The 25337-nt window shown below is 54.0% G+C and overlaps 1 protein-coding gene across 1 annotated transcript in view; it reads left to right on the top strand.

Moving 5' to 3' along the window:
- Window positions 1-269: 269 nt before the first annotated feature.
- The window catches only part of CDH4 (cadherin 4), a 562448-nt gene continuing 537380 nt past the window's right edge, over window positions 270-25337 (top strand). The window contains exons 1-2 of the mRNA XM_061207811.1: window positions 270-326; window positions 2533-2644. Of these exons, the coding sequence (XP_061063794.1) occupies window positions 270-326; window positions 2533-2644 (169 nt within the window). The remainder of the gene's footprint in view (window positions 327-2532; window positions 2645-25337) is intronic.

Raw genomic sequence — 25337 nt, 5'->3', positions numbered from 1 at the left:
CTTCACCTGCAGTTCCGAACGCGCGGAACAGAGGCGCGGGCGGCTGAGAGGCCGGCGGACGCACCCGCCCGAGGGAGCCCGCCGCCGGCCGGACTTGGCCTCGCTCCCGGAGCCGGGCGGCAGTCGCGGCGGCGCAGCCTGGCTGGAGGCGCTGGGCCCGCTTGAGCGGCGGCGGCGGCGATCGGAGCGGCGCGATCGGGGCCGCGGCGGGGAACGGGCTCCGGGCGCCGGGCATCGGGCGGGCGCCGGGGCGCGGCGCGGCGGGGAAGATGACCGTGGGCTCCGGCGTGCTCCTCGTGCTGCTCTCGCTCTCCGGCGCGCTCCGGGTAAGTTGCGCCTCGCGTCCGGGCCGCTCGGCAGCCCAGGCAGCGCGGGGCCGCCCCCGGAGCCGGCGGGGCGCGCACTCACCGGCGGGGCTTTCCCGGGCTTCCCCGGCCCGCGCCGGGCGTCCCCGGCGCGCGCACCGCTGCATCCAGCCGGCTCCCGCGCTCCGCGAAGCCGCCTGCGGTCGGCAGGAGCGCGGAGCCGCCGGGGCAGCGGGGAGCGGCGGTGCGGTGCGGAGTGCGGGACGCGGGGAGCTCTGCCCGAAGCGGACCCGCCGAGCATCCCTCAGCCACCACAGGTCCGCGGCCGCTGCCCCGGAGCTCGGCTCTCCCGCGCTGGGGCAGGCTGCCCGCTGGCGAGCCCTCCGTCGCCCGCTCGCCGCGCTCCTCCGGAGTTGGCGAGCGCAGCCCGGGGCAGGGCTGAGGACGAGGGGAGCTGGCGGCGGCCGGCCGGAAATCAGGGTGTTGGGGACACCCGGTATGGCCGCCCCTGCTGGGGGCCGGTGCTCCCGGCGCGGCGCCGCATCCGTCCTCGTTCTCTGGGTGCTGGCAGGGACCGCCGCTGCTGGTGGGCGGCGGATGTGGACCGAGGGGCAATGTGGACCGAGTGGCGCCCCTGCTGCAGCCAGTGTTCGGCGGGGCCCTCGCGGCTCGGAGCGGGGCCGGGGAGCCAGGCGCCAGGCAGGAGCAGGGTGAGGTGCACCCGGGAGGGCGGTCCGGGCGCCCGCCTTCTTCCTGCGGAGCCCCGCGCGCTCTGTCCCCAGCCCTGCGCTGCGCCTGCAGGGTGCAGGTCCCGAGGGCAGCGTGCAGGCTGCGCCGGGGGGCGCCCCTGGGGTAAGGCAGCGGGGCCGCGAGAGTTGCAGGAACCCCCTCTCGTGGCCGATCGGCCTCGCTGCTCCTCCAGGGCCTCGCTGTTGTAACCTCGGAAATAAACAAGTGCCCGCTGCCGGAGGCCCGCTGTGAGGCTCGGGGCGCTTGGGTGCGTTCGACCCACGCCCGGGCGGGTAGAAACTTTCCTGGGCGAGTTAGCTATCCCCGGGCTTCGGTCCTATTTGGAGCTTCGTTCCCAAGGCACGGAGCCGCGGTGTGGAGCTTTACCCGAGGAGTGACCCCGCGCCCTGCTCTTCCTCCCCTTGGAGCTTTTTGATGGGGGCGCCGCGTCCAGGCCGGCGTCAGGGTACTGGGAGCTCCGGGCTGGGGCAGCCTCCGGAGCCGAGGACGGGCGGGCGGCGGCGCGCAGGGCTGGAGGAGGCGGGAGGCGGGGAGGTGCGTTCCGCTTGGTGGCCGCGCGAAGGCGCGACTGCGGGGTTCGGGCTGCGCCCCTGCTCCTGCGCTCGCCGCGGAGCCGGGAGCTGTGGCGCTCCTTCTTCTGACGCGGGGCTGGCTTCCCGTCGCACATGCAGCCTCTCCCTCCATCCCCCATCCCTACGCGGCTGACCTAGCTGCCACTCCCCGCAGCCTGGGAGGGGCTCTTCGCCCACCTCCACACTTCCCTGCCCTCCTGGCGACCAGGGTTCTAGACCTCCCACTGGGCAGGATAGTCCAGGGTGCTCCGGGGGATAGGACAGGAGGACACCCACCTTCTCGGGTCAGTTAGGGAAGCTCTCTGGCCTGGTTAGGCTGGAGATGAGGGCTCCAAGAGTGAACAAGCGTCCAAGAAGTGGAGGGGGAGGGCTGGAGGGCGGGTGGCAGCCTCCCCCGCCTCCCGGCAGCCTCCCCGAGAGCCAAGCTCCGAGGTGGAGCTGAGTCTTGGAGAATCTCCTTTCCTGCCCTGTCCCTCTCCTTCCTCCTGGCCACCACAGGGAGGAGAAGGCCTGCTGGCCCACCTCAGCCAAAGCCTGAGCACTGGGGTGGGACGGTGACATGGCCCTGGCAGGAGCCTGCTCCCTTGGCCGCCCCTCCTCTGTGTCTTCATTTGCTAACTCCTGGCTCTCCTGCTGGACAGTCCTCAGACCTTCCCTTCTGCCACGTGTGGGTGAGGCCCTGACAGGCCCTCAGCCTCGCCATCCGCCGGCCCTCCCTCCCTGCTGCATGCCCCCTGTCCCCGGCCAACGTGGAGACCACAGGGGCAGACCCCAGATTATGTCTGGGTGGAGGCTCTGGTGGACCAAGGTGGAGACCTTGCATGCAGGAGGCCCGACTAAACGTGGGTTGGATGCAATTTCTGTGAACCTGTGTTTTTTCTGACCTCTCTTGTTTTTGTTCTCAGGCCCACAATGGAGATCTTACAGCCAGGGAGACCTGCAAAGCTGGATTCTCTGAAGAAGATTACACGGCATTAATCTCCCAGAATATTCTGGAAGGAGAGAAGGTCCTCAAAGGTAAGGCAGACATGGAAATGAAATGGCATACCATGCTCTGGATTAGGGAAACATTACCACCCACAGGAAAAGAGGCTCGGCTGGCTTTGAGCCAGGCTCTTTGCAAAACCATGGTGGAGAGGTCAGTGGAGGTGCAGCTCGGTCGACCTAAATGGCCTTTTGCATCACAGGTGAAGGATTCAGAATCCCTGTCATTTTTGAGTGAGGTGAATCATTTCCTGGGCAACAAACTGGAATTCGGATGTAGCGTCACCCAAATAATGTGCAGAGAGAGAGACCTTCTTACCAAGTATTTTTGTGTATGAAATTCTGGATTCTTAAATTATCCCTGCTTTGAAATGCATGATAAAGCAGACGATGTTGCTGGGGATGCAGTAAATAAGCCCACAGACGTTCTGTTCGCAAATGTGGCATGAGTTTTCATTACTGTCCCACTGACAGCACGGAAACACACGTGCAGGAGGGAGCTGCCAATTAGCTTTATCGTAACCGCAGGACGATATCCACATTTGTGATGGGGAAGTCAGAGGCAGCTTCAGAACTCAAATGACAATAGATCATTCTGCATATCGACCTGTTTCCCTCTCAAGACAAACTAACTAACCTTTGTATTTGCGTGGGAGGGGAACTAAATCAGCTCTTTCTTCCTTGAGGTTTCAAAGTGGCACCGCAAACACCTCGGCGCGTGCCTTCCCTCCCCGCATCGGTTTCCCAGAAGCGGCTGCGTTTAGCCGATTCCAAAGTGATGGAGGGAACAAACTTTAGTGGAAGCATCAAAGCTAAGTTTCAATATTCAGGGCAAAATCATGCTCAGGCTGCTGACTTCCTCCCCAGTTTTCTGTTTTAGGGAATACAGCGTCCCCGCCACGAGCACTGACTGCAGATCCTTCGTGTGTGGGGGAACACTCACAGAGTTGGTTGATTCTTCAGATCCTGTCAGTGGAGACAGCTCGTTGACCTACTGGGTGTGCCTGGTTATATTAATCAGGATCTTACTTTGAACCGAGTCCAGCTTTTCTAACTTATTTGCTGTCATCTGAGTTGACTATTAAAATAGGGGTGTGATACTATTGACTCTTTCACTGATGATCAAAAAACAAAAAACAACAACCAAAAAACCCAACCTCTTGGCAGTTGGCCTAGAAGCGGGCTGGGTGTGCTGTAGGAGTGGGCGTCTATGGTAAAAGTTTTCAAGAGATGCTCTGTTAATTGCACGGTGTGTGTCATTTTAGAACGTGTAGACCGCCTTTCAGGATCTGTGGGTTTATGAGAATCCCTGTGTGTGCACAGAGAAGGTCCGGAAGACTCTCTCACTCTCAGTGCAAATCAGGAGCAGCTTACTGCGGTCCTGCTGTTTGTGTGTCCTGAGGCTGGCATCCTTGCCACCTCCCAGTGTGGAGCTAAACTTGATAAGATCTTGGCGTATCAATTTTACTCAGGAATTTAAGAAAAAGTACCTCTATTTTTGTAACAGCAGGTGCTACCTACTATGGAAGAGAATGACAGATGATTCTCTTACGTTGCTTAATAAAATGTAAGATTTCCAACTAGCATCTCCCCTCTCTCCTGGTGGACTGTGCGGGTCCAGGCTGACCTACCCTCTGCTCCTAGTGATGGGGAAGGCTTGGTCGCTGGCTGGATGCTGGCCTGCCCCGTATGCCCCAGGAGTCCATCAACATACATGAACTTGGACCAGCTCACGGGCTGTGTGGATGCAAGACTCATATTCTCGGCACTTACTTACACCCGCGATGAGGCCCAACCCAACCCTGGTTGAGGGGGAAATCACAGAGTATCTCCCTCACCTGCGTGTGCCACTCCCTCTGTGTTCTCAGGGACAGAGAGGTTTTATCTTAGAAATAATTTTACACATATGGAGGCAAAAGCTACCACTGCATACACTCAAACCACGGCAGATAAAAATCTCTGTTTATGTAGAAAACTTTGCAAACAACAGGACCACAGTAAAGATGCATGTGTCGAAAATAAATAAGTGGCACAATATTTCTGTTATCCTGGTAGGAATCAAGTTAAATAGATAATGACTACTTACAATTGAGTTATTCCAGTGGAGAGAGCTTAACCTTAATTTGACAAGCAAAGCTTCACAGAGTCCCCGTTTTATTCTAAATGCGCCGTAAGCCGTTAATGACTGCTTTGCGGTTCCTTCTCTTTGCCGGAGTCAGCTCACCGGCAGCCCCAAACATCCAGACTCCAGAAGGAGAGATTTGTTACACAGTAATTAACTTGTTTATGATAAATGGATGGAAGAAATGTTGTGGCATTTTGTTTTATGTCTAAATGAAAAGCATTTGCATTCAAAAAATTTCACGCTAATTAGGCTTAAAATAGTTTTCACCAGTAGGGTAGCAGATACTATGGTATTGGGATCCTTTTGAATGGCGGGCAGAACCGCTACGTATGCCGTGTGGAGTGTTTGTTTAGCTGATGTGTAGTTCCTAGATCCCCTCCGCGTTGTTTCCTGTCTGTGCTCTTTCTGGCCAGCACTCGAATGTAACTGCACACACTCTTACACCGTGGTTTGTTTCCAGGATCATTCACTGATGGCCATGATCACTGGTGCATGGTAATATCTAAAATAGGATGGTTGAGCCCTTTTCCTTACGCGACAACAGAGCATTCTCTATGCCATAGTTTAGCATTGGGTAGTGGCTAAGCTGGTGTCTTTTTCTCGGCTTTGTTAATAATTAACGGTCAGCCCGACCCGAGGCTGCAGCTGATGCACTGACCTGCATTGCTCTCTCATGGCAGGCAGAGTTCTGCGAAAACCCAGACCAGCTTCAAGGCAAAACCCCACAAGGATGGGAGATTGAGGGGCGGCTTTGTGGGAAACCAGCACGAATGGGTCGTATCTGTCCTCGCTCCTGGAGAAGAGGGTGACGTGTGTGAAAATGTTGTCTGCCAGGGCAGGGGAAGTGGAGTCTGGACATTGCCCCACGAGTTCAGATAATACAGAAAGAGGTGCTTTGTTTCTGATGACTTCATTTACTGAGACTGCCTCAGAAGAGCCTTCCCTCTCCCATATCCCAGTGAGTTTATGACCATCTTGTGCCCTTGACCACACTTTGCTTTCTCATTGGAGAATTTATATTATCTGGTCAATCATCTTTCTTACTTAAACTGTAAGGTTCATAAGGGCAGCAGCCCCGTCACTCTGGTTTAACATTTAGAATGTTCTGGGCCAACTAAAACCCAATTAACAGAATCTTAAATGAATGGGGGTTAATTTTTCTCACATAACCGTGAAGAGATAAGTAGTCAAGGGCTGATCAGATCAGTGGCACCATCTCACGCCTGATCTTTATTCTTATCATTCTACCATCTTTAGTTTGTCAGTGTATTGCCTCATCATTGTAAACTAGCTGCTGTGGCTCCAGGCATTGCATTTGAGTTCACAGCAAGCTAGAAAAAGGAGGGAGTAGTAGCACCATCTGCATCTCTTCCCTGTATCAGAAAAGCAAACACTTTCTCAGAACCCTTGCTGAAGTTCTCACTGGCAAGGACTAGGTCACATTCCACTCCCAGTGGAAAGAGGTGGGGAGGCTGGGAAGCAGAGAATTGCAGTCTGACTTAGACCTATTATGATCCATCACCTGGTAGATGAGTAAATTGCTACTTGGAGCAGAGTTGGGGGTCTTAGGAAGGAAGAAGGGAGGAATGGGTACCGAGGAGACAAGCATCAGTGTCTGCCACATAAGGTTTCGCCAGCTTCCAGCACCCTACCCAAAGCAGAGTAACAGGCAATGCATTGTAGAACGAATGACTCATTTGTGTATCAAGTCACACAGAGGGAGGGATGGTTGAGGAGAGACCAAATGCATGCAGGGGCCTGGAATCGGCATCTAAGAAATCGCCACAATGTAATGACTGTGTCCAGAAGTACCACTATCTTGTCTTTACAAGTATGTTGAAAATAGCCTCTTTACCCTCTTCTGTGAAGACGGGTAACTCTTGCCAGGGTGGAAGGTGTCGCTAGATGCATGGACAAGACGCTGAGCAAGTCTGACTGCACACCTATCACCCAGTGTCATGCCTGCCTTGTGGGGCCATGGGTGTGCAACCAGTGTTGTCAAATGAAGTCATGAATGAGCCAGAAAATGCTGACACTGTGGTGTTTCTGAGTCCCCTCCATCAACTCACAGATAAGCGGGAGCTGCTCTGAATGTTCAGATAAATGGCACGCACGACAAAGCAACCACGTGTGCTATGAATCACTGGACACTGCGGGTTGCCTGTCCAGTATCCATTCTGTCCCTTTTCCTTACTAACAGAACCTCTTCCTTACTAATGAAACCTCTTCTGTCCTGATCCGGTTGGCTCACACTGAGCCCTGTTTAATATACTCACACCTCTGGTAGACTTTTACGCCAAGGTGGCAATATGGCCCTTTTCTGGTCAATGGGATCTAACTAGGTTTTTCTGTTAGATGAGACTTGTGGGAAAGCTGTTTTTTTCATGGTAAAGAGGAACAGACTCAGCTGGCCATGCCTTCTTTCTTTTGCCCTTACCTTTTTCTCCTGCCTGGAATATGGATGTGATGTCCGGGGCAGAGCAGCCATCTTGTGACTGTGAGGATGGTGGAGTAGGAACTGGATCTCAGGTGGCATCCTCGAACAACTGCAGACCTTTCATTGTCACCTGAGAGATGAGAAAAATAAGGATAAAACACCACAGTCAAGTTTCTTGTGGCGTGCAGCTAAATGCAATCCCTGCCTTTGGGAACGCAAGAGCTGTGCATGCTAGCAAGTGCTTGTCTTTCCCTCTGGAAGCTCAGAGCATGTTTCATACTCTGCCCTGAGCCTCTATCCATCCTTTGTTCCTTGGGCCTTGGCCTTACTCTTGCTGTAGCGGCCCTCTGCTCCTCTGTAAATTAGTATCCACATCCAGCACACTGGATTGCAGAGAGCATGTCTGGGCACTCAGTAAATATTTGTTGAACAGAGGAAATGAATAGTCACCACTTCAGACTCTCTCTTTGGCCAGGATATGACTGAATCATTACATATATTAAGTCAGGGCTGTCTATCTGATCCACCCATCCCAGAATGTGAATTCTCTGCTGGCTCTCTTAGCCACCTTCTTCCAGGAAGCCAGGAGATTATGCACTGGGAATCTTGGTCTTAACAAAGACATGGAGGTGAGTGGAGGTGAAGCAGGGCTGAGCCCCTGTGGGTGGCTTCCACTGGCTCTAAGCCAGGACTTTCCTTGCTCTTGAAGCCAAAGGAGGCTCCTTTGAGCACCCAGACCTCACTGCCTTCTGTTGGTGGTGCCTAAGGTGTCCCCTGAAAAGGAGCACCCAGAGCCCGTGGTAGTGGTGGAGACCATGGTACCCCTCTGGCTGTCTTTGGGGCCAGCCTTGCCTTTTCAGGGACCAGTGCTGTTTGGGGTTTCTCAGCAGCCTTTCCCTGCTATAATTTTGCCTGGTCGCAGAGTTAAGAGGTTTAGAAAGGGAAGTTTATATACTTAGAAAGTGGCTTCTATCAGATAAGAGGTAAGACCAGCACAGTGATAAAGCACGAAAAGCCTGCTTTATGCGCTGCCCACATGCCAAAGCTCACGCCGATGGAGGGCCCTGATAGCCGTGTTTAAAACCAAAAGGAGGCCACGGACTGCAGCCCCCTGCCCTCGGCCACCACACCGCGCGCAGGCCTGGCCACTGCCTCTGTTGCTCCCCCTGCAGCCCGGAGGGAGGTGCCAGTGCCTGGCCTTCCTCACTGGGTCCCTAAGGCCATGGACCAGGAGCGCCCCCCAGCACCCTCTAACCCCTGTGCCCTCTCTAGTCAACTGGCATTAAATAAAAATCCTCACCTCAGAGGCACACACACCAGTTAGACGTGAGGATGAGGGACTCATCCACATTGCAGTTTAAAGATTAAGATTTTTGCATTTCAGAAATATGTATTTTAATGGAGTCTTAGGATGAGGGAATGTGAAACTTTATATACTTATAACATTGCGTCCCAGCTGGGTCTGTGCCAGCCTCTGCACACATCCCGTGTAATCCTCCCAAAAGCCTTTCTCGGGAGGTAAAATCATTCCCATTGTATGGATCAGAAACTGAAGATTGAGGTTGAGAGATTGGCCTAAATGCATGCAGTTCGCTCTGTTTTCCCTCTTTGTCCAGACCCACGCTCTTAGCTTGTTTACATCTCCCCTGTAATGTGAACGGAGATGGTTTCTAGAGCACTTGAGCAGACAAGAGACACCCCAGATGTTCAGGGGCACTGTCATAAAACCGGCAATTATCAGGCATTCAGACGTGCTAATTGTTTCTCATCTTGAACGATTGGAACAAACAGAGGCCCAGTTTATCCAGAAGTGCTTGATTGCAGTTGCTGATGTGGGAGGGCCCATCTGAAGTGGGTCCAAACTCGGTGGACACCTTGGGTTGGCAAAACTGGCCTTGGTTTTAGAAGAGCAGGATTCTGCGACGCCAGCAGGAATGTGCGATTCCGGGCATGTGGCAGACAGTCCCAGAACCCCACCCTCACTCAGCTCTCAGACTCTGCCCACGTTGGGGACACAGCAGAGAGAGCCGACAGGAGCCAGCCGTCCTGGCACACATTTGATGGGGGCAGGGCTGAGGCTCGGGACAGCGTCATAAACCACTCCCGCTGCGGCTCAGAGCCTGGGGGACATCGAGTAGCCTCCTGAGAAAAGCTGACGACCCTGGTCTGAAGGAGGCCGCCCACCTGACCAGGCCGGGCTTCTTGGCACCACCTCTGTGGTATGCGGGGGCTGTGCGGGAGAGAGGGCCCTCCGTCTGCAGGTGGTCCTTTCTGCCTGGGTCTGGGGTCCTCATTGTTTGCAGGGGCCTCCGATTCTAGGTCCTTCCCTCCTTCCTTCCTTCTGTCCTTCTTTCTTTTTCTTTGGAGCATGGTTAAGTGGATGCCAGAACTAACCACAAACTGAGAGCGAGTGAGGAAGCCAGCACTCATTTTTTCAAAGAATGTTCCTGTTATTCTGACTCTTTGAAGGAGCAATTCTTACTCCGATGGGGCTTCCCTGGTGGTGCAGCGGTTAGGAATCCACCTGCCAATGCAGGGGACATGGGTTCGAGCCCTGGTCCGGGAAGATCCCACATGCCACAGAGCAACTAAGCCCGTGCGCCACAACTACTGAAGCCCACGTTCTAGACCCCGTGAGCCACAACTACTGAGCCCGCACGCCTAGAGCCCGTGCTCCGCAACAAGAGACGCCACTGCAATGAGAAGCCCGCGCACCGCAACGAAGAGTAGCCCCCGCTCGCCGCAACTAGAGAAAGCCCGCGTGCAGCAACGAAGACCCAGTGCAGCCAAAAATAAATAACATTTATTAAAAAAAAAATTCTTACTCCAAGTGAATTCCACTATACAAAATACCGTAAGCTGCGTGACTGTCTTTCCGTCAAGGGTGGTAAAGTTCTTCCCAGTGTGCTCTTGTAAAACCTCATGGCACTTGTTTTTCTTGTAATCTTCAGAGAGGGCTGTGCTATGTTGTAAGACAGGCTGGTAAAAGCGCTCCCTTTTTGCTTAAAAACTAAGAATTTAGGCGACTTTTTGCCCAGGCTCTAGGCTGCCCTCTCCTGGTGGCCTCTGGTACTGTCTCAGCCACCTCTCCCCACCTCCACCCCTTTTCTTAAACAAAAGATAACAAAACTGAACAGAAACCTACTTAATTATCTTTGACTAGTGTATGTTACCAAAGGCCCTTTTCCCTTGCAGCCTGCATCAGGGGCACGTGGTGTTTTTTGAGGACTTATTATATGCTAATAAGTACTCACATTTAATGCCTTCAAGACACCTGTGGGCTCCGGGCAGTCAGAGGCCACACCCCCAGATCACCTGGTCTGTTTGACTTTCCGCTCCCACACTGCCTTTTTCAGGGAGGAATTTGCTTAGATTATGGATTGTATGCGTTTCTTAGTGTGGTACAAGTGACCCATAAATGTAGCAGCTTAAAAGACACAGATTTATCAGCTTGTTCTTCTGGACATCAGACTCCATCCAACATGGGTCCCCCTGGGCTAACATCCAGGTGTGGGCAGGCTGGATCCTTCTGGAAGCTCCGGGGAGAATCCGTTTCCTGCCTTTGCAGCTTCTCGAGGCCCCACTGCTATCCTTTTCTCGCGGCCCCTTCCTCTACCTTCACACCAGCACCGGTGCAGCTCCCCACGGTCACATCACCTTCCCTGACTGCCTCTTCTGCTCATAAGGACCCCGTGAGGACCCTGGGCCCCCCACCCCCAGATAGTCCAGCATCACCTCCCATCTCAGGTTCTGGACTTGAGCACATCTGCAGAGGCCCTTTTGCCACAAAGGTGACGTACTCGCAGGTTCGGGGATTCGGACGTGGGTGTCCTTGGGGCCTCCCGCAGGCCGCCACATGCTGAGGACCTGCTGTGTCTCGGGCATTGTGCTGTGTTCTTCACTCGGCTCCTGTGGACCCTCAGCGGTTCAGGCGGGCACCCCCGCTTCACGGAGAGGAAAGTGAGGCCCAGGGCTATTCAGTAACCCAGTGGGAGACGGGTTAGGGAGGCCTGTTTGCATCCAAAGCTGCAGCCCTGAGCCCTGCCCCCCATGGCCCTCATCCCATCCTGCCTCACTCGAGGAGCTCCTGCCTACGGTGTCTCTAGTTAGGACTCTGGTTGGCAGCTTCCTCGTGGGTCCTGAGACGGGGATTTGCCACCCTGGAGACTCTGAAGGGTGACGGCGGCCACAAAACCCGTTCCAAGCAGCTTCCGATCGGGCTGCTTTAACTGCACCTTGTTTAGCTTCATTGTGTTTTCTTGCCGACAGCATGTGGAGATTTAGGAAGGATTAAGGTAAGCCTTCAGCGACAGATAAGTATCTGCAGGGCAGGGGAGTGCCACCCCCTTCCTGTCAGGTAGGAGGATGGGCCTCCTGGAGGTGGGAGCTTACCTGCCCAGGGAGAGGCCCCGGGAGAAGCTGCAGGCCTTCCTGGCCTGGAACAGGTGTGCTTTCCATTTAGAATACAGTTTAATTCAGTTCCAGCCCTGGGGTCGGGGTGCAGACCCCATGTCTGTCCAAGAAGGGGGCCTCGCTCTCCTTATCCTTGAGCCAAGTAGACAGGACGGCTTGCCTTCCGGACCAGCCCCCTTCGGGAGTGCGAACCCGTGCATGTGCATCTGACTTGGAGAAATGGTAGAGTTTCGTTTTGCTTGGGTTTTGCTGCCCAAATGTGTTTGAACACCTTCGATGTTGATCTGCCTGGAAAGCCGAGAGGGACCCTCGGTGTGCACGTGTGCTAAGCTTGCCGTCCCAGTCTTCTGCGTCCAGCGGGGCAGGGGAGGAGTGAGGGTGGGGAGTGCTCCTGGGAGAGGAGCTGAATGGGGGCGGCCCTCCCTTCTCTAGGCCTTGGTTTCCTTATCTGCAGAGGGGCAGGATGTCCAAGTGTGGTCCAGGAACTGCCTGCCTGGGGGACACTGTTAAACCCGGCAGGCCCCTGGGTCCCCTCCCACACCAACTGTAGCGGGTTGGATGGTGTCGACTTAAAAAAATGCAGTGTGAGAGTCGTGAGTTAAGTTTTACTGGGGGCAAAATGAGGACTGCAGCCCGGGAGACAGCATCTCAGATAGCTCTGAGAAACCGCTCCAAAGAGGTAGGGTGGAAGGTCAGTATAGATGTGATTTTGGTGAAGGGGGAGTACATGCGAACAAACACATATTTTTTGCAGAAAGTTTCTGCTAGTCACGAGGAGCAGACGTCACCATGAAGGATTTTAGTGCTTTTCTAGATAAGAGGAGATACAAGAAGTGGGCTCATAAAATCGGCTCCTGAAAATATCTAACTGTCTGAAGATCTGTTCTGCCACTTTTTCCCAGAGCACAGAGTGCCTCATTCCTGCCCTCCACCCTGAACTCCTTTCAGGGGGTGTCGAAGGTCAGCAGCTGCAGCAACATGTGATTTAATCCTTGTAGAGGTAGATGGCAAGTGCCAATGGCAAGGGCCAATTCGTGGCTGACAACGGTGGCCCCAAAAGATACATCAACCCAGAACCTGTGACTGTGACGGTGTTTGGAGAAAGGGTCTTTGCGGGTTCAACTAAGTTAAGGATCTTGAGATGAGATCACCCGGGATTATCCAGGGCCCTCCATCCAGTGACAAGTGTCTTTATAAGTGACAGAAGAGGAGACACACACACAGGGGAGAAGCTGTGTGACGATGGAAGTAGAGCCTGGAGTTTTGAGGCCACAAGCCAAGGACACCTGGGGGACCATGAGCTGCAAGAGGCGGGAAGGACCCTCCCCTGGAGCCTGTGGAGGGAGTGCAGCCCTGCCAACCTGGATTTCAGACTTCTGGGCTCTAGAACTTCAAGAGAATACTTTTTTTTTTTTTTTTAAGTTTGTGGTCACTTGTTACAGCAGCCCCAGGAAACTCACACACGCACTGAACTAGAAATCCTGGGTCTGTGGCCTAGGACTCTGCCTATTTAATCCAACTGCCAGGGAAGCTGATGTTCCTTAAAGCCTGAAGGCTTCAGGTCTAGAGGACGTTTACCTTCAGAATTCCAGCGCTCAGCATCCCTCATGAGAAAGTGTGTTTTCCATGAGGGGGTCTGCCGGCAGGTAACCAGCATCCGAAAGTGCTGCTCAGGTGGGCGGTGGGAAGGATGCTGTGGTTTCCATCTCCCCAGAACAGTGAATGGGGCACGTCAGTATAGAAATGTAGGATCTCGTATTATAAAGCCTGACACGGAACAGTTTCATTGGAATTAAAATGTATGTGAACATTTGCTCTCCTCCCATTATCCTTCCCGGTCAAATGGAATTTTAACAAGGATTATAGCTCAGATAATATTACATAGATACACTGTAAATATTTTGTTAACCTGAAGGTCTGCATTTGGGAATGTATCGTTGAACCACTGCTGCTGCAGAAGGAAAGGCACGCTCCCTCTGCCACTGTGGAGACGTCCGGGAAGGAGCGGGTGCTCTCCGGAAGGAAAGCATTCATCGAATATGCCTCTTCTCTCCCCAGAACTGCTTTACTCTGCAAAGCAAAAAGGCATTATTTCTGGCTCCCAGTGTCTCGTTTCCGTGTCTCGAGCAGCTGCGTTTTTGCTGCCTGGCCCCTTAGCTCTCCGGAAAGCAGAGGTGAGCAGGCTTTCCCCAGGAAGGCAGCTGCTCAGCTCAGGTTCCAAGGCCCTGACCCTGTCCCTGTCCCTCTGCGGCTGCGTTGCAGGTAGCCTCCTGCATTCCTGGGACCAGACTGTTGCAAGCCGCCCTGCCTGCTGGGTCTGTGTTGATGGGGAGCCCTGGGTATCCCAGGGGGCTCCAGGTCTTAACTGGGAAGGAGTGGCTGCGGCCATCCTGTCTGTCTTTTGGGGTTGGGATGGGCAAGCAACCCAAGGGCCGGCAACCGGCATGGGAATGGGCCTGGCCTTTCCATGACCACTGCCACCGGGCACCAGGATTCTCAGGCCCCAGGCGCTGCTCCAGCTGGCCCCTCGGGCTGCATGCGACACATCTCCCCACGAGTGACCCAGGGCAGCCGGAACAGAGGCGGAAGGGCCCTCGGGTTGGAACGTTCTGGATCAGCCATGTCGTTGCTTTCTCTTGATGGTCAGGCTGTTTGCACGGCATTGGGTTATGGACGCTGTAGACAGGGTGAGCAGGGTCATGCAGCCCCTGTGGTGAGCACCAGGCTGCCACGGGCGCCCTGTCCCGTGCCTGCGTCCGGTCCCATCCGAGGAGCTGGTATGACCGTTGTTCTGTTTTCTCGTCTGTGGATCTAGGCTTCCTCTGTGCCAGGCACCTCGCCGGTGCCAACCACCACCCTCTGAGGAGGGCGCATTATTAGCCCCCCTTTACGAAGCAGGGGATGGTGATGCTGGATGGTTTGGGGACAGTTGTTTAAGTGGGGCAGCCTGCCTCCTGAGGCCCGCCCTTGTCCTGTCCTGTCCATCACCTTGGCCCCGATTCCCCCCACGGAGACTGGGCACCCCCGAGGCACGGGGTCTGATAGCCTGGGGGGTGCAGACCCGGCGCCCCCGTCATCAGCTGTGTGGCACTAGGCACGTGCCGTGTCTGGCGTGACCGCCGGCACTGCTTCCCCAGGAGGAAATGACAGTTCACTGCCCAGGCTGGTCTTGAGGGTCCAGCAGGACTGATGTGTGACCTGCAGGAAGCCGAGTCTGGCCCGTGGACAGCAGGCCACTGCCAGCCTGCATCGTGGCCACTGCTCTTGTTAACAGATGACCCAGACTCCTCCTCCAGAGCCTTGCCCCTGAGATGTGATGAGCTGGCCTCTGGAGCAGTAAGTTTTCCATTAGACGGCAGCTTGATTTGATATTTTTTATGGTTTTGTTTGGGGACTTTTTCCCTTCTTGACCTTTACATTCTTACGTGTGGCCAGAGACCTTTTGGCAAAAGGCATGTTTTTAAAATTGAATAAACAAATGATGGAGAGGCTTATTTAAAGCTTTGTAGGCTCACGGGGAATGGAGGCGGCACATGGACATAATTTCACGATGGTTATTTATTAATAGGGCTGGGGATGACTGGATTATGTCAGATCACATTTAATGCTGGGGCAGGATGAGCTGATGGAGCCATTAGGCAATGAGTGTCCAAAGACAGCTGTCACCATCCTGCAGGCTCCTTGCTGTTTAAAGCCGGACGCCTTTTTCTCAAGTCATCTTATTCTTTCCCACCTTCCCTCAGATACAAAGAAGGGATTATACCACTTGTCTTATCTAGTTCTTACATTTTAAGATACAAACAGAATACCAGCAAAGGGCTGAAGGCGATAAAATTGTGATCAAAAGTCCGTAAAATTATAGAACTATATTTTCTTGAGAACAGAGAGGTTTCACAGTGACTTTTTTTTTTTAAGGAGCTGGACAGCTTAAGGATTTATCTGCAGAGAAGTGTAAGATATACTTCCATGTAAGAAAAAAAAATTGTTCCGTGCTTGAAAGGTTAATGGCTGGTAAACGTCAATTTTCTACCATGCTGCCCAAATTGCAGCGGCCTTTGAAATCCATTTTGAAATCTTGGATCCTTTGAAAGTGATGAGGGGCAGGGGTACCGCCTGAACCTCAAGTGTCTTTCCTTCTGGCTGAGCAGTGGCACCTTTGCTGGAAGGGAGAGTGTCTCCCAACTGGTGGGAGTGTTTCACTGGAGTATTTTTGGTTTAAACACTTAACAAATGCTCTGGATTTCTAGTCCTAGAAACTGCAGATGAGTCTTTATGACATAAGATCTGTCCCCCACCCCGATAAATCTGAACTGTATTTGTAGGTTGTCCTGGGATATTTGCATTTGAAATACTATAAGCATAGCCTTCTCTAAAGATCTTTGATTTTAAATATGACAGCGACAGACTTTTGTTGCAGCCCCTGGAATTAGAATGGGGTTGTCTCCACTTTTTGGAATTCCAGCACACAGAGGTTCTGGAACTTCCCAGAGTTTCACAGGATAGACTAGGGTATGGGATGAGAGAGGCTTCTCACCTGAGCCTCTCCCACCTCTCTCCACGTCTTGTGTGCTTTACCTGGGATGCAAGTTTGCTTGGGCAGAGCAGATGCCTGTAATTAGAGGAAACTCGTAGGGCCCGGCTTGAAGGATCATCCCTTGTGTGTTAATTTCCCAGTGCCCTTCGATTCCCGCATCTTCCGCTGTATTAAATGCAGCCCATTGACAGGGGCACTCCTTCTTCCTAAGTGATAGAAGACGGTCCTCACGTCCGGCCTCGCTGAATCAGCGCAAGGGAGGGGCCAGGGGGCTGCCTTTCTGATTTCTTTGTGAGCAGGACTGAATTCCCCTCGGGCTCGCGTGGAGCCACAGGCCTGGGCTCCAGCATCTTACACCGTGAGGCTTCAGCCTGGAGGGTCACGTGTCTGTGTTTAAATCCTCTGTGCTCACCTGATGTAGCATTGGTGGTTCTCACCTGTCAGCCTCACACAGTGGGCGAGGCCACGTGAACCTAAAATAGGAATTTGATTTTTCAGCACCGTCAGCCTGGAGGTTGTGCCTTTCCCCCCGGAAAAGGTGCTGCTCACGTGATGGTTCTGTCACGATGTGAGAGAATCTTGGTTTTGCCTTTTCCCGCTTGAAAGATAAAAATGAAAGGTGACAGGTCTCCCCTCAATGCGCCAGGTTTCGTGGGGGGGGCAGGTCGGGACTCGGAGGCTGTGTTTAAATCAGGCAGCTGATTGTGGGTGGGGATGGGAAGGGGTGCAGGGCTGAGGGAGAAAGACCAGAAGAGAGGGGACTTGGTTGCTTCCTTCTTTAACATAAAATTGTGTCATGAATGGCCTTTCCTCCCCGCACAAAAGAGGCACCAAGAAGAGAATTCTTTTCAAGCCAGGCCTGCGTCCTCCTGGCAGCCCCTGCGCTGGCAGACATGCTCCATTGTTGGGTTCTAAAAGGAGGATTCTGGAAGGATGTCACTCGGTGACATGCAAATAGAAAGTCCCCCAGTGGCTTTCTAAGGTTACAGCTTCAAGGAGGCACTAGTCACCTCGTCCAGCCCCAGGGGAGCAGAAGGGCTGCTCCCAAGATAAGGAGGCTGCAGGCCCCCTCCCTCCAAATCTGCTCCTCTCCCTGGGCAGAAAATCCCATTGTTTTCTCCCTTTGAAAGGTGGTTATTTTATCAGGGAGGCATCCCCTCCTGCAGCTGTTTAGGCGTTGCCTTACTGCATTTCTCTCTTTTCACTTTTGAAATATTATTTCCTTCTTGCTTAAATGCCACGCGGGTAAAAACTTTTGCTGATGGGAAACGGCATCGTGGGTGAGGGCGTTGTTTCTTGCCCAACTTCCTGGTCTCTCTCCTGGGTGGTGAAGGCTGATGGCGAGATCGGGTGCGACTCTGGACCCTTGCCTGTATTTTTCTGAAGGAGTCTTGAGCTCTGAGTGTCAGCCAGCAGCTGCGGAGGCAAACGCTTATCTGTTTATTTCCTAACATATTGTGCTGTTAATCTCAACTCGCTGTCTACCAGTGGAACTGCTCTTGGTGAGACTGCAGCCTCTCTCCGGGAAGTTATTTGGTTTTGGATGTAAGGAGAAGGATTAATGCAGTTGGGCTTTGATAAGGCCGGCCGTCTAGCATGGCACAGACACGCCCATCCCAGCCACATCACTGACAGTCGGATGGTTACGCGGGAGCACTGCAGAGCGGCGGTACGGGACGTGCAGAGATAATTGTAGTTTTGCTGTTTAAAAAATAAATCTAGTGCTTTACAATGTTAAAATGATAACCTGTTTAGGGAAACTCGCGGTGCCTGTCTCTTGGCACAGAAAAACCTCTTCTAGCAGCTTGACTGGACCCTATTAATCTATTCTTATTTTCCCGAGCAGAAATTAAAGTCTCATTTCTGTTTGAACTCTTAAGCTTAGAACGTAGGACCAGAAGTGCGTATCTGCAGTTTTGAACTGAACATAATTCCATAGATTTTGTACCTGTGATGTGATTATGCCTTTGCTTTTAAATGATCTGAAGGGTTGAGGTTAGATGCACTCGGTTAGACTTGGGATAAGTGCCTTGATCTACGGGGGCATTCTTGATCCAGGTGCTGATGTCGGGGCTGGGGGAAGAGACGATTAGCGGCCACCGTGGAGCAGTAGATAATTGTGACCCCGTGCTTCTGCCATCTTCCTGTCCCCACACTTGTCACTAATATATTGCGTTGTTCATTTTGCCATTGGTGACGGTGATTCACTTCATAAACCCTGTGGGTCTTTGGATTCCTAGATGTCAAAGTAACCGTAGCTACCCTTGACCCATTATCAATGGATCCCGGAGAGTCTTAGGCCCTTCAGGCCACATTCCCCACGGCTCTTTCCCTTCTTCCCCATGGCATGCCCACCCTGCCAGGCACCAGCATTGAATCACCTGCCCAGGTAGCTAGAACCTGCCAGCCCTCCCCTGCTCCGTGCCTTTGTCTTAGCCGCCACCCTTCCCAGCTTGCCCCTGCATCTGGGGAATCTTCCAGGGCCTCCTGATTCAAATGTCATCTCTCCACTGGGCCCTCTTTTGGGGTCTTCTCCCTTCCCTTCTGCCTGAGCTAAGTGAAATTAATTCCTTCCACCTCCCTTGTCTCATAGTTTTATTAAAATATGCAATAATGTAATGTTGATTGTACGCTCCTCTATGGCTGCCCCAATTATGGTCTTACTCTGAGTGTGTGTGTTTTCTAGGTAACTGTGTGTTAGGTCTGGAGAGAGAAGATAGATGGTCCAGCGCACACCCAGGGAACGCCCTCCCAGGAAGGGATCTTTGCAGGAGAAAGAGATGAGCTTTTCCCACCTTTTGGAGGAGGCAGAGGCTGGAACTGACAAGCAAGAAAATATGAAAGTGAGATAATTAGAGAAGGAGGGGCATAAAATGGAAAAGCCAAAGTATTTTTCATTTCGCAACTCTGTGTTAGGACTCACTCAGTTTATTCATTAAGCTGTTATCAAAGTAAAGTGAGACAAGTGGGTCTCAGTCTAATGAAACTGCCCCTCTGTGGGCCGTGTTAGCTTCAGGTATTGCGAGCATAATTGGATAACGACGACAATCATTGCACCGGGAGTTTTAGTGCCGGCCAGCCTCTCCCTCTGTGCCTGTTTCTGCGCAGAGGCTCATAGGCCTCCTGATGAAGCTGGGGCAGGGCTGACTGCTCCAGCCCCAGTCCAGACCAGGAGCTGCAGACTGGGTGCCCATCAGGCCAACAGGCCCTCACAGTTCAGCTCCTGGCACTTTTCTCTGTGTTGTAACCTGGGTGAAAAGCTCCTCTGCTGTCATCCGGTAAACTACTCAGCAGGCTGCTTGGCTGGTCTGGGTGTCTGTGAGGCAGGTGGTTCCTCGCCGGGGGTCAGGGCGCCAAGGACGCCCACCTACTGACTTCTGATTTGTTTTTAAAACTGTTTGACCTATGCCCCCTCCCTGCCACCTCCACCCCTCCCCAGCTAGGCCTGTCTGCCAGTATCATTTCACTGCTGAGAATCGGGCACCTCTGTAAAATTATGCTGACCTGAGGGGATCGAGATCCAGAGGTGCCTGTGTGCTTAAATGTGCAGGAATCAAACCGCTTGGCTGATAACTTGGTATCGATTCATCTCCTTCCCCTGCTTTGCTGAGCCCGAGGCCTCCCAGGTGAGGTAGTGATGTTTCGGGGTTGTAGTTGGGCAGGTAGTTCTCGTTCTTGATGCTGAAATGACGTGTCCGTGGGCTGAGGACTGGCTCTTTATCAGGGCTCGGCTCACAGGGACTCCAGGCAGCAGCCCAGCTGGCTGGGGGCGGGGGTGGGGGAGGGGATGCCTTTCCAGCTGCGAGACCCAGAGGCCCTATCCTGGGGCTCAGTCCCCAGGAAACAGCTCAGGGCTTACAGTAATTGTCCCAAGAGGAGAACATTCAAAGTGCAAGAGAAACAGAGGCTACTGGGCAGGAAGGGAATGTGGGAGGGGATGGAGGGTGTCTCCTCCAGGAGCGCAGAATTGAGACTCTACAGGTCACCCCTCGCTGCTCTGGGTGACGACCCTGTGGGATGCTGGAGGCTCTGAGGAAGGGCCTGGGGGCCCTGGGGCCTCACCTGCACGGGGGGCCAACTGACTCAGTGATCCAGAAGGCGTGACTCTGACGAGCTTCACTTCTTAAGCGGGGGCTAGCTTTAGAGTCCGACAGCGAGGCTCCTTCTGCGTGGAGACTGAAGACTGACCTGCGGTGTGTGCTGCAGCCGGTGCCGTAACAGACACTGGAGGCTGTGGAAGTGTGCTGAGCTTGCTGGGAGCTGCGGACCTAGGGTGGGTCTGCTGCTGGCTGCCCCCGCCTCTCGTTCTGAGGGCCGCCCACACTCCTGCATTTCTAGGGATGAGAAGCCCCGTGGCCCCGTGACTGCCCTTTCTGAGAGCTGTCCCCTCTAGGTCTCCACTGCAGCCGGGCTGCACGGAACGCACATCCAGGAACACTCGCGTGCTGGGCAGGCGGCCGGGCACAGCCGGGAGGGTCCAGGCGCCTGGTCCTCCTGGCCGGCGGATGGCTCAGTCCTCGCAGGGGCCTTGCTGCCTCTCAGCTCTCGCTTTGAAATGCATCCTCTGCCAAAATGCCAGAAGGAGCTTCGGAAGCAGAGCCGCAGCCACCCGCAAGGCCGTGCGCCCTCCTCGTCCTGTCCCCTCGCCGGGCTCCTGGCTGAGCCACGTGCCCTCTGCCCCTGGTTCCCTTCTCTTCTTCATCCTCGTCCCGGGGCCTCTGCGGGGGACCCTCTGCACTGCTCCTGGCCGTGCTTCCTGTCCCCTCGCCGGGGGGCGTCCCTGTCCACCCGTCGCCCTCCTGGCCTCCCTCTTCCGCCTGCCTTGGGGCGCTGTGGCTGCCCAGAAGCCCCTCCTGTTATGCTCTTGCCCGTCACGCCTCCCTCTGCTGCATCATGGCTCTGAGAGCACACGGGCCTGTGCTGGCCGGGCTCAGAGGGACACTCACGGCCGGTCGCTGAATGGGTGACAGGTCGTGTCCCTGCTCTGCTCTAACCCCCCCGACGTCATCCACAGCCCTGCCTGCGCAGGTTCTCGTGGCTGTCACACTCCTTCCCACTCCCCCAGTGCAGCTCCCTGCCCCCCTCTCGCCCCCATGGCTGGAATTCCTTGGCCCTTCATCCCTTTACTTCCTTTCCTTGGGAAGGGCCTACTTCTTCTCCCTTCAGGCAGCAAGTCCTCTCTGGAGGCCCCCTGCCCCTCCTGAGGGGGCTGGGCCCCCACCTCTCCCCTGCCCTTTGGCGGGCCCTGCCGTAGAGGCCATCATGCGGCTCGGCCTGGGAAGGTCAGCAGCTGGAACTTCCACCCCCCACCCCCCAGTGCACCTGCTGGGGCCAGTCATCCACGGGTGCTGTCCTCCTGGGCGGGAGAAGGATCCTGCCCCGAGGCTGGAACCTGGGTGCCCTCAAAGCCCGCAGGGGCCGGGGGGCAGAGGGGAGACAGTAAGGGGTGTTAAAGACTTGGCGCCTCTGAGGGTGGTGCCCTGGCCTGAGCGCTGGGGGGACACAGACTTGGCCTTGTTTCCAGTTGCCAGACACACAGGCAGTCTGGACCCTGGTGTGAAAACTCCCAATCCTGTAACATTCCACGAGCCAAGCACAACAGGTCTCTGGGCCGAATCTCAGGCCGACAGTCCGTGACCGCGGGTTGGACTCTGCTCTATGTCACAAGGCCAGCACTCCTGTGGGCCTGTGACACCGTCTCGAAGATGCATCGCTGGATAGGAGGGGACACCTTAACCAGGGCCCACTGGTTGCGAGGAAGAAAACCTCTCTGGGGAGAAGGAGACGGCCTGGCCTGGCATCTTTAGAATACGGCTCCGTGCTGACTGCAGGCCAGAGGCGGCCCGAGTGGACGGCGGTGCCCAGGGCCTCCAAGGTAGGACCAGCCTCCTGCTGGCCGTGAGCCTTGACCGCTGGGGCTGGGTGGGTGGAGTGCGTGGTCCCTCGGGGCTGGGCCTCAGGGCTGGGCGCGGTGCAGGTAGCAGTGCGGTGAGGACAGCTTGTTTTGACCAGAAACTCCCACCAAGGTGGGAAAGCGGATTTTAACTGCACTTTGCTCACATACAGGCTGTCGGAGCCTGAAGACCCCCAAAGCGTCGGGCTCTGCGGTGCCTCCCTACATCCAGAAGGATCCAGGGTTCCCGTGGCGCATGCAGGGTAGGAAAAGCCACCGCCCTTTACATTCTCTTCCAACATCAAGGCCTCAGGTTGGCACCAGGATGTCCTTATTCTTGAGAATCTCACTTTTTCGCAGAGGGAGCAAGCACCAGGCAGGAGCAAGAACTGAATGGTATTACTTTGCTTTTACTGTGCTTGTTTACAAGCACGATGTTAGCCAGCGATACAAATTTCCCTTTTAAATGCAAGTACGTCCATAAACCCACAGAGTCAGTTAACATAAAAGCCTTGGAGGTGACCGCAGTCGCGTGACTCGGTGGCGCCGCGTGTGCAGCGTGCCCTTGCCGCCCTGGTGAGGACCTTGGGGCCAGGACGTCCTCGGCAGCTGTCCAGTCGTGCAGCTCGCCCTGAAGGAGGGGCCGGGGGCAAGGGGCAGCAGCGTCCAGGTAAGATCTCACAGCATCACTGTTCCCAACATTTTGACAGTTCTTGACGGTTGCTTCTCTTTGTGGTACGTGCTACCGGTTTTCCATTTTCCCTGGGTGATGAAATGTTTCCTCGGAAGTCGTGAATTTTTTTAGAAAAATGGGAGGGAAAATGGTAAGATGGTCCACAGATGGGGCAGAGAGCCTGGGCTGGGCCAGCTGCGGACAGAGCTGCGCTGGAGTCCTGGACAGCCCAGCGTGTGGGTGGGCCTCTCTGGTGGCTCGGAGCTGTCAGCACATTCTACCCCCAGTTTGCGGTGGGCGAGGGTTTCCCTCCACCCGCCCCCCCAACCCCCTGCCGGCTCCAGCACTAACGTGAGGCCTTGTGGGGACCCAGGCGAGCCCCGTGTGCACCAGGACAGCACCAGAAGTCGTGGTGGGGGTCCACATGGCCAGCACCGAGGCCCGAGGGGACATGTGTGTCTAACGTCCGTCAGGGGACGGACCCCAGAATGTGCATCTCTCACAAGAGGACCCAGCATCTCCTTGTCCGCTAGCCTGGCTGCTCCCGATAAACACAAATGAAACACCCTGCCCCTGCAGAGTGAGTGGGCCCTGGCCCCGTTCTGGGTCTATCTGGATGTTGCTTTGAAAATTCCAGCTGCTGTGGAGAGAGCCACACAGAGGAGGAGAAAGACAACTGGGGAAGAGGCCGGTCAGGAGCAGAATTAATGAGGACATAACGCAAGAGTTACCCTCTGGGAACACATGTTAGATAAGATGCTTCTTTCTCGAAAGCAACTGCCTTTCATCCTTCTCTCTCTTACTTTAATAGAACATTTTGTATTTTTAAAATGTCAAACAATTTACTTTTGAAAACTTGAAAAACTGAAAAACACACAAAAAGTAAGTTAGTATAAGTTTGTCTCCCTCCCCTGAACAGCCATGTTTAATCACTTGGCATGTCAGGCGTGTGCGTGTGTGTGTGCGTGCGCGCACGCTGTGTATAGGCGTGGCATGATATCACGAGTACACACGTGTAGTCACGTGGGCACCCTTGTGTATTGTATGTAGCTGTGTGCAAGCATGTGGGTGCTGTGTATATACCACACGTGCACACACATTCAAGTGACTGGTGTGATAATGTGTGATCATGGCTGTAGCCTGTGTTCGTATGTGCACACGTGCTGGGTGAGAGTGGTACATACATGCATATAAGCATGTGAGTGTTGTGTGTGCATATGTGCAGACGTGGGTGTTTGTGCACGTGTGCATGTGTAGTGCACAAATGTGTGTGCCTGTGTGGTGTGCACGTGTGTATGCATGTGGCACGTATGCATATCCGGTACGTGCGGGGTGCCTGTGTGGTGGAGGGCTAGAAGGACGTTTCCAGTTCTTTGGTGCTGAAAATGATGGATGCTGAAGAAAATCTATGTAAACGCATCTCAGCGCACATCTCTCATTACTTCTTTATGATGAATCATTAGAGGCAGAATTCAGAATTTCTGGTTCAGAGGCTCTGTTCGTTACATGGCCTTGGATCCATGCGTGTAAAGGATGATTCAGGGGAGGTAGTGGCAATTTGTGCTCCCAGCCAGGACTTGGGAGATACCCGTGTTCCCGGGCCTCCTTGGCCCGAGGCCTGTCATATGGCCGTTCTTTTATAAGTGTTTTGCGGCCTGACAGGTGTAAGATGGTGTCATTTAATCTTGCATTTATTTAATTAGTAATTAGTAGAGTGGTAGGGAACTTTTAAAAAATCTACTTTTCCTTCCCCTTTTTTTCTTTTGCAAATTATGTGTCTGCGTTTGTCAGTTTTTCTCTCAGGGGTGATTGGAGTGGCCTCATACAATGCTTTCTTTTAGCCCTATCACCACTGAGATCCCTCAGAAAAGTTTTGTAATTTTTTCCAAGTAGTTTTGGTGTATTCTTAGAGTTTGTCTCTAAGTGCGTAACATGTGCTGATGTGTGAGCAGTGTGTCTGCAGGATGGAGGTGCCGCTGAAGTATGCTTGATGGAACCTATTTTAACCAGGGACCATTGTTTACAGGAATAAGTAAGCAAAGCCCATGCAAACTGGTGGAAGTCCTAGCACAGACTCTTGGAAAGGTAACAGGGCTTTCTGAGGGCCTGGAATCAAGGGTTGAAATCTAAGGCTGCCAGAACAAGGCATTGGAAAGCCTCTTCTGTAAATGGCCAGATGATAGTTATTTTAGGCTTTGCAGGATAGGTCTGGCGGGACCTGCTCACCTCTGCTGCCGTAGCACAACTGCAGCCATAGACAGTTCGTCATGAATGGGGTGGCTGTGTGCAGGTTACCACACAGCGCCCCTCCTTTCTGCGTCTCTACCAAACCCTCCCTTTGTCACTTTCCTATTTTTCTGTGCATGTGGAGGAAAACTATTCCCGGTTGAGAACCGTTGCTCTGAGTACATTTTTTTTTAGCCCTCATAGCCACATTATGAAGCTTGGCATTGCAGCCCCATTTGACAGATGAGCAAACTGAGGCCAGCAAGCTTTGATGCCATAGCCGAGGTCAGGTAGTTATTAAGTGGCAGAGCTGGGCTTTAAACCCACGTCTGCCTGACGGGCACAGCAGCCACATAAGTGCCGTTCGGAGCAGGGCCAGGCACATGGGTCAGCGGCCACGGCGCTGGCCTGGGGGCTGCAGTCCT

Source organism: Eubalaena glacialis, chromosome 13 (assembly GCF_028564815.1).
Source record: "Eubalaena glacialis isolate mEubGla1 chromosome 13, mEubGla1.1.hap2.+ XY, whole genome shotgun sequence".
Classification (NCBI taxonomy): domain Eukaryota; kingdom Metazoa; phylum Chordata; class Mammalia; order Artiodactyla; family Balaenidae; genus Eubalaena; species Eubalaena glacialis.
Note: the sequence above shows the minus strand (reverse complement) of the source record. Positions and strands in the feature narration are given on the sequence as shown.